General features: G+C 51.1%; 1 protein-coding gene across 1 annotated transcript in view; it reads left to right on the forward strand.

The window, feature by feature from the left end:
- Positions 1–5,482, forward strand: part of LOC140427839 (NXPE family member 3-like) — a 156,809-nt gene extending 151,327 nt beyond the window's left edge. Inside the window, exon 6 of the mRNA XM_072513604.1 lies at positions 4,661–5,482. Coding sequence (XP_072369705.1) covers positions 4,661–5,214 — 554 coding nt within the window. The 3' untranslated portion in view covers positions 5,215–5,482. The remainder of the gene's footprint in view (positions 1–4,660) is intronic.
- Positions 5,483–9,302: the final 3,820 nt, after the last annotated feature.

Here is a 9,302-nt window from a genome sequence, read left to right on the forward strand (position 1 = left end):
ATGGCGTCGGGGGGTGAACAAAATGGCTGCCCCATGCATCACACATGGCTGGGGGTCACAAGATGGCGGCGGGGTGGACAAAATGGCCGCCCTCATGCGTCGTACAGGTCTGGGGTGGTCCATTTTGGCGGCGCCCTTCCTCCTCTCGTGGTGGCCGGGACCCAAAATGGCGGCGCCTGCGGGTTGCACATGGGGCGCTGGGGTGGTTGGGGAGCGTTAGGAACGCGCGGGGCTCCCTCATCTCTGGGGACAGCGGTGGTCGGGACCCAAATTGGTAGCGCCCGCGGGTCAGACGTGGGGTGCGCGGGGGGGGGGGGTTTGGGGGGCGTTAGAGACGCGCAGAACTCCCTCTTCTCCGGGGAGAGCGGTGGTCGGGACCCAAAGTGGTATCGCCGGCGGGTCATACATGGGGCGCGGGGGGGGGCGTTGGGGAGCGTAAGCGGCGTGCAGGGCTCCCTGTTCTCCCGGGACCGCGGTGGTCGGGACCCAGAGTGGCTGCGCCTGCGGGTCGTACATGGGGCGCTGGGGGGGGTTGGGGAGCGTAAACGGCGTGCAGGGCTCCCTGTTCTCCCGGGACAGCGGCAACCTCGCGGGACCGGCACACAGCCGCGAAATGGCCCTTTTTCCCGCAGCTCTTGCCGATCACTGCGCGGGCCGGGCAGCGCTGCCGAGGGTGTTTCGCCTGGCCGCAGAAATAGCAGCGGGCGCCCCCGGTGCGACTTGGCGTTTGGACCGCGCAAGCCTGTGGGGTGTCCGGGGGCGGGTGGGTTTGTCGTGACGGGTACGTACGGAGCCCAATGGGCTGCCGCGCGGTCGGGGCTGTAGGCGCGGGAATTTCGCGCGGCCACGTCTAGGGAGGCTGCTAGGGCCCGTGCCTCTGAGAGTCCTAGCGACTCTTTTTCTAGAAGTCTTTGGCGGATTTGGGAGGAGTTCATACCTGCCACAAAAGCATCACGCATTAACATGTCCGTGTGTTCATTTGCGTTCACCGACGGCCAGCTGCAGGCTCGTCCCAAAATTAGTAGCGGGGCGTAGAATTCATCTATCGATTCTCCGGGACTTTGCCATCTCGTTGCGAGTTGATAGCGAGCGTAGATCTGGTTTACTGGGCGGACATAGAGACTTTTTAGTGCTGCGAACGCCGTCTGGAAATCCTCTGCGTCTTCGATGAGGGAGAAAATCTCCGTGCTTAACCTCGAGTGCAGGACCTGTAGTTTTTGGTCTTCTGTGACCCAGCCGGTGGCCGTTCTGAGGTCGGCCTCAAAACAAGTCTGCCAGTGCTTGAAAGCTGCTGCCGCGTTCACTGCGTGGGGGCTGATCCTCAGGCATTCCGGGATGATCCTGAGCTCCATAGTCCTTTAGTCACGCTTAATAAATTGTAGCGCACAAAGACTCCGAGAGACGAATAGAGTGAAGTCGATGAGGCTTTATTAAGCGTGTCTGTTCCCCCCGCAGCTCAGTAGTAGACTGCCTGCGGGGGAGGACTCCAGGTACTTATACTCCGCCTTCAGGGCGGAGCTAGAGGTCAATGTCCAACCAGGACCCGGGATCTGTCAGCCAATGACATCATGGCTTCACAGTCCCACATGACCCCTAATGCATACTACCACAAAATGTTTCATGTTTAAGCGTACAAGTCTCAAGATCGCATCATTGAGACATCTAAAGAACCTATATTACAACAGCATCACCATCCAGCTTTGCCCTCTTTGCAATTGGTTTATGTGTCAACGTCTGCGCCAATTGATGTCATCAACAATTTTGTTGTCTGAACTAGGGTTTCAGAAAAGCTACAATAAGTCAGAACTTGAGAAGTATGCACAATTTTGGGAGAACCTTAACAAAGGGAAGAGAGAAAGTTTTCAGAAAAAGATTGTCTTTTAAAGAAAAACGAAGTGTGAAATGGGAAATCTCAGTGGGAAACAGAAAGAAAGAGGGAATGAAATAAGGGAGATCAAGACAAATGGATAAACAGAGGTGGAAATCAAAAAAAAATTGTTGGAGAAGAAGAAGGGTGAAATACTTTGTTTGTCCAAAGAGATTGATTGGTATAGGTAGAAAATTTTTGTGTGACGTCAATAACTTGTTGAATTACTTCGCACACAATCTAACGACCGCGTCACGCCCGGCACGGATCCGTATGAACCGGTTAGATCGCGGGAGAGGCCAAAATCAGGATCCACGCCGGGCATCAATCGGTTTCTTATTTAACCGGTCCACTCCCGTTAGTGGGTTCCGGATCCCGCCTAGACATGGCGGCAGCCAATAATCACCAATTAAGGTCAATCTTCATATGGTTAGTGGGACGGGCCCCCTATCGAACAGCCTCCTGTGGACTAACCAGCTCCCAGTGAGCGGTCACGCAGGCACCCTTTAGCGCACCTGTTATAAACCTGAAGCCAGCACAGAGCCTGCTGAGGGGCTTGTGATGATATGCATAAGGCAAGTTTGTACATAATGTTCTGCATGACCTGTGGTCCGGGAGTAGGTCGTGCTGGAGGGTAGACGTATTTTGCAGTAGTTTCACAATAGTCAATTAGTGTTAGTAGTTTATTATTTTATTTATCATAGTTATTTTATCACGCAGTTGTTCTACAATAATTTATTTAAACTAAACGTTCTGTAGTTCATCAGTCACTTTGGCCAGTCTCCAGAACATGACAGGGATCGGAGGAGGTGAGTAGCCATCTTAAGATCGGGCAATAAGCCCAGGGACTCTGGAGATGCTGCCCCAGCGCTCGGGGGTCGGCGGAGCGGGGGGGGGGATGTCATAATATGCACCCATGCACATCATGAGGTAAAAGCAGGCAGTGACAGACACCCAGGTGAGCCAATCAACATACAGAACAGAACACAACCAATCACCAGACAGAACACCAGAGGGGGGCTTCCAACTAAAAAACACACATGGCATCAGCGCTCTGCTCTTTCCACTGGTGACAACTGTAGTGACAGTCAGGGTGTACAAAACATTCAACACCTTCTACACATGGATTGAGCTAGCCTGGTCTGGACAGTTAGAGTTAGTTTACTTAGAGTAGTAGAGAGTCAACCCACAGGCAGTTGTGTGCTTCGTTACTGAAGTTCAATAAATCTGATTGAACCAAACGCCTACGTTTGGTGTATGCTTTATCGTTTATCTGCATCGCGTTGCAGTCCGCGTCAGCCCAGGGTGAATAACACAACAGGGGAGACCCAGAGGGGACAGGCCTGGTGGGCGGGGGTGGGCGCCATCAGTGTGGGGTCATCCCTGGGCCGGAGGGTGTGGGACTCAACACCTGTGGGTCCATCAGGCCACCCCCAGGATCGTGCATGCCCGTAACAGCGGCAACTCCATCTGCTGCCCTTCAGTCCCACCGAACATCCCCAGGATGAAGTCTTGTCCGTGGTAATATGGTGAAGGTCCCTTTAACCTCCTTTGACCATGGCGACCTCTGGTTGCACAGCTGAAGGCTATTGCTACTAAGGATTTTTGGCAATGTTAGTTACACAAGCACTTCCCAACTCCCAAGTGAATTCCTGTGGATAGATGAGCCATATCACAGGCGAGTTTTATTGCCTTGCATTCTAATCAGGCCGTGAGGCCGGAACATTTTGCCTGAACCTTGGAGGTATCATCATCACAGAGGCAGCAGCCAACATTAAAATACCCAAGAGCTGGGCTTCAGCACTGGGATAACATCTTTTACAGGCGCGATCGAACAGCCTCGTCATGCCCAACTCGGTGACTTGGCGAGGCCATTAAATCTCATGGGAGGCCTTTCACGAGATTTGCAATGCTCGGAACACTTTGTGAGATCTAACGAGGTCTCGGGAGATGTCGTGCTGTGGATCTCGCCCTCATTGGGTGAGATCCAGATTAACATATGTAACTGAGTCATTAGGCACCCGATTCTTCTGAGGCCCGGAAATGAACGCCCGTGCCTGGGCGATCTCACCGTGGGGCCATTTAGCACTGGTCCACACAAACATGGAGCAGGCGTGATGACACCTGGAGGGTCTCCAAGGACATCGGAGGCCCGTGGTGTTCGGCCTTTCAGCAGAGTAGTACCCTGGCACTCCCACAGGCATGGAGGCACGTTACCACTGCCAGCCTGGCACATTGGAAATGCCCCCCGTGCACCCCGGCAGTGCCAAGGTATTTGGGTGCCAGGTTGTCTATATCAAGGATCGGGCCCAGTCTTTCCCTGCCCTTAAGATGTGGGTGAGGGGGGTGGGGGGGCTCGAGGACCCTATAGGAGATAGGTTTGGGGGTCTGGAGGCTGCGGTTGGGTGTTAGAGGGGGGTCAAGAGATCAGATTGGCATTTACAAATGGCATCCCGATCACTTCCTGCACTGATGGGCTGAACCCGTCAGTGCAGGAAGTGAGGTAAGTGTGACCTCGACAGAGTGTTCGCGACTGAGGTCAATAAAAAACAGCATCCTGTTTGATAGTGGGGTTGTTCTAGGTGCTGCAGGCGCCAAGAAACACCCCACTGTTTGCATTCAAAACAGGACCCTGTTTATTGGATGTTAAATCGCCCCCGTGCATTATCATCCGGTAAATCTGTAACTTCACTTTGGTGTTTTGATACTTGAAATGATATGCCCTCCCAGTTTCATATCTGCTAACATCAGCAACTTTGTAACTTAGCAGGCTAAATATCTTCTCTGTTTTAGGTCTGAAAATACTGGATCTTGGCAATCCTAGAATGGTCGGTCCTCACCTTGCTGTGAACGTAGAAAACAACATTGTGGTTAAATATCACCCACATGGCCCGCCAATCCAATTCAGCACCATTTCAAGCCAGCACCTACACTATATTTCAAATAAACTGGATGAAATTAAAGGAAGTAAAAACACAGTTATTGTCATTACCTTAACGGCTCACTTCAGCACTTTCCCAGTGGAAGTATATATACGAAGACTACAGAACGTTAGGAGGTCAATTCTACAGTTACTGGACAGGAGTCCAGAGACACTGGTTGTCATAAAGACTGCCAATGTCCGAGAATATTCAGAAAAAATCATTCTCAACTATAGTGACTGGTTTTCCTACCAACTGGATTTAGTGATGAGAAAGATGTTTGAGGGCACGAACGTGGCATTTGTGGATGCCTGGGAGATGACCATTGCACATTACCTGCCACATAATATACACCCCGCACAAGTCATTATAAAGAATGAAATAGATGTGTTTCTTTCATATGTTTGTCCATCTGAAAAGAGGTGAATACTGGGCGCGATTCTCCCAAACAATTTCTAAATGTTCCAAACAACTCCTAAATGACCCTCTTATGGACTGACTTCATTAACACTACACCCTATATGCTTCATCCGGTGCCAGTGCCTTTGTAGTTACATTGTATATGTTGTGTTGCCCTATTATGTATTTTCTTTTATTCCCTTTTCTTCTCATGTACTTAATGATCTGTTGAGCTGCTCGCAGAAAAATACTTTTCACTGTACCTCGGTACACGTGACAATAAACAAATCCAATCCAAATTCATTTGCGGCGGGGTTTCCAGGGAATTCCCCACCCCTATTCAATGACACTGAGTCACTGGACCCTGGGGAGTTTCTCACCAGCTTAGCCCACACGTACTGGATCTTTTCCAAACAGATTTAGATTATCATTTGATTCAAATTTTTTTAACTACCATAGGACCTCCTAGGCCATAAAGTTGGGGTTCATAGCACCACAGCTGCTGGCACTGTGGCAGCTCTGAGGGCAGACAATGGCGTGACCACGTTTGGCATGAGTCACATCTGACATGGCCCACACTGTGACCCACGTTGGGAAGGGTATTCGCACAAATGTACTGCCTGTGCACTGGAAATCTCAGGAGAATAGCTATCATGGTGATACACAGCCGTTCTGGTTGAACTGACACGTCTTTTACAAACTTGTCCGTTCATGCCCACTGAATGCTGTGCAGTTGGCTCACAACTGAACAGACATTCAGCAACATGAGCCGACCCTATTCCATTGGACTACTCCCTGACTTCACTAATATAAGAACAGCCACTAACTTCCAGGCAAGCAGCATTTTAATTAGTTCTACCCAGGCAAAGCTATTGTACGTTTTGTGGATTGTGTTTTTGACAGTTGCTACAAACATTCAAGGAGGCAATAGGATTTGGTTAACGCTGTGGTTGCCGTGTCACTGGGCCTGCAGCATGAACAGAAAATTGAGCAAAGGCTACAGATAGGGAAGCTCTTTGAAGAGAGAGGGGAGGAGAGCATTTGTCTAGGTTTCACCCCATCCAGAAGCAATGCCTGTGTTGACTCAGATTCAATAAGAAAGTTAATGACAGAACAATGGTAACTCCAATCCAATTTGGAACCTTGCACCAGGATGAGGATGAGGTTGCCCCTGGCTGCAGAAATCACAGAGGCATTGGACTTTTAAGTGTCTGGATTTTTCTAGGTGAGAGAGTAAGACATTCTAGGTAAGACATTTTGTTTTATAAATTTAGAGTGCCCAGTTTTTTTTAACCAATTAAGGGACAATTTAGCATAGCCAATCCACCTTGCACATCTATTTGGGTTGTGGGGGTGAGACCCATGCAGACACAAGGGCAGGTGACATTTTCAACATCTCCCACAATGCACTCCTTCTGGGAGGTGACAAGAGGCCAACTGTGCCAGGAAAGCCGCGTACATCATTTTGTCCCTCAGCAAGGCAAGGCAGGGTGAGAGGGCATGTGGCACGGCATGTGGCATTGTCAGAATAGTGGGATTTCCAGCAGTGCAGGCTGATAATGGCTGCAAACATGTGGGGCCCCATGAGAGTGGGAAGAGGTATGGAACCACAAGGGTGACCGTTCTATCAATGTCCAGTTTGTGTGTGACTATGAGCATCATGCCTGCTATCCTGGCAGCAGCCATGTCTGCTCTCCCCTCCATCTTTGTGCTTCATGGAGAACCAAGGTGTTTCCTCAGGTCAATGGCCACCCCCTTTACAGGTGGCTAATGATGCTGCACTGGGGAGTTTGGATGACCTCTGCCTGTACTGCAGTGAAAGCTGAGACAACAGCCACCAAACTCTGCGTCACAGCTCGGACCGCTAGCTGTGATGAAATTGGCCGCCACGTTCACAGTGGAAAGGATGTTCCCCCAGCCCTACGTGCAACCCTCTGCCACCTCCTGGCTTCTTGACAGTGACAGGAGGCCAGTACACCAAACATACTGGTGAGCTTGCTTGTTAGAGTTCTCTGTAGGCTACCCCATTGGTGCCCGAATAAGATTCATCTGCAGCGGAACTCCTCTGTGAAACGCGATTGGGTGGAGAATCGGTTCTGACGCTAAAATTGTGGCGGGCGGCGATTTCACGCCAAATCACAATTCTCCGTCGCCTCGAAAGCGGCGTCAATGCGTTCCAGAATGCACATACAGTAAACACCCTTGGCATATTATTAGCGGACCTGACCGGGTATTCTCCAGGGCCTCCACGATTCCACCTCCAATGGACCGAATTCCCGACGCCAAGGGTTATTTGTTCTTTTAAAAATCGGGAAACAGTCACCATGGCTGCTAAGAGGGAGAGAGAGGGTTTGGAAAGTGTCCAACATTGCCATAGTTTTCTGACAGTTGTGCCGCTGGCCGGAGGTTTCTGCCAGGGCCGGGGGGGAGCAGCGGGGGGTGGCCAGGAAGTGGGTTGTGGGGGTGGGGTGGACTGGCACAGAACACCATTGCCACAGCTTGCAAGGCAGCCATGCACCTGCAAATACTACTGGCTGCCCACTGTGAACATTGGGCCACTGGTTGTATGGGTGTCCCCCAAGGGCACCTCCCTATGTGCCCTCTGTCCCCAGCTGATCCATCAGCCGCATGGGCGCGCGCCAGTGCAACCAGTGCCATCTCGTTGGCTGGGATGGTGCGTGTGGGGAGTGCAGTGTGTATTTGTGGCTGCAGCTTGTCGGCCTCCTGAGTGTCAATCGTGAAACCGGCACCGTTTCTCATCGGAATCGATTGTGTTCCTCGTGGTGTCGGTGCGAGCCCCTCCACAGTCGCTGAATCCGTCCAGGTGCGGCGCCAGTTTTGCTGTCATGGAAATCCACAAATCCTGCCCCGGCATCAACACTTAATCTCAGGACCTGAGAATCCCGCCGCTGATCCCTCTCGCTTCATAGGCATTCATTGAGGGCCTCCCAAGGAAACATGCCCCTCTCTCTTATGTCCACTTCCGTGATTAAGGTCTCAAGCATAGAAGCAGCTCTCTATCCTGGTACTGTGTGGTAGCTCTGGCATTCAGTAGAATTCTCCTGTAAATCATTGCAGCTTCCTTTTAAGAAGGTCAGATTGCCTTTAAGAGCAGGAAAATAACTGCAACAATTGTTTGCTTTACATTGCTACCTCACGGCGTTGAGGTCCCTGGTTCGATCCCAGCTCTGGGTCACTGTCCATGTGGAGTTTGCACATTCTCCCCGTGTTTGCATGGGTTTCGCCCCCTGTGGTGAATGTATTATACCTATAATCCACCACTGTATCAGTATCATGCTTTGCCTTTGTATTTGCATCAATGCTATGTTGTTCCCACCTATGGGCCATTGTATGGCATCATCCATAGGGGAACATGTTGGGACATGTATAGGCTCCGCCCATGGCTCCTCCCCTTTAGGGGGGTATAAAGAGCAGACGACCTGTAGGTGGCACACAGTATTGTATCAGTCACAGGTAGGCACTGTTCTAAGTTGATTAAAGCCACGGTTTACCTTTACTCTTGTCTCGAGTGAATTGATGGTCGCATCAGCCCCACAATCCAAAGATGTGCAGGGTAGGTGGATTGGCTACGTTAAATTGCCCCTTAATTGGAAAAAATGAATTGGGTATTCTAAAATATATTAAAAAATAAAATTTTAAAAATAAATTGTTTGATTTACAGGGTTCTAAGCTCCCTGTTGTGCATGCAGCCAACCATAAGCTGGACTGCATGAGAAATCATTTTAATGTGGAGGCAACGTGATGCTGACCCTGCATCCAAAAACACACAACGTTTTATATCCTGCTGAGCTTTGGTCACTACCTGGAATGAATGTGAATTTTTGAACGTAGATACATGGGGCGATATTCTCCGACCTCCCGCCTGGTCGGAGAATCGCCGGGGGGGGCGGCGTGAATCCCGCCCCCGCCGGCTGCCGAATTCTCCGGTGCTGGGGATTTGGCGGGGGCTGGAATCGCGCCGCACCGGTCAGCGGCCGCTGGCCCCGGCGATTCTCCGGCCCGCGATGGGCCGAATGGCCACCCGTTTTCGGCCAGTCCCACCGGCGTACATTACACCAGGTATTTGCCGGCGGGACCTGGCGGCGCGGGCGGCC

Source organism: Scyliorhinus torazame, chromosome 8 (genome assembly GCF_047496885.1).
Source record: "Scyliorhinus torazame isolate Kashiwa2021f chromosome 8, sScyTor2.1, whole genome shotgun sequence".
Classification (NCBI taxonomy): domain Eukaryota; kingdom Metazoa; phylum Chordata; class Chondrichthyes; order Carcharhiniformes; family Scyliorhinidae; genus Scyliorhinus; species Scyliorhinus torazame.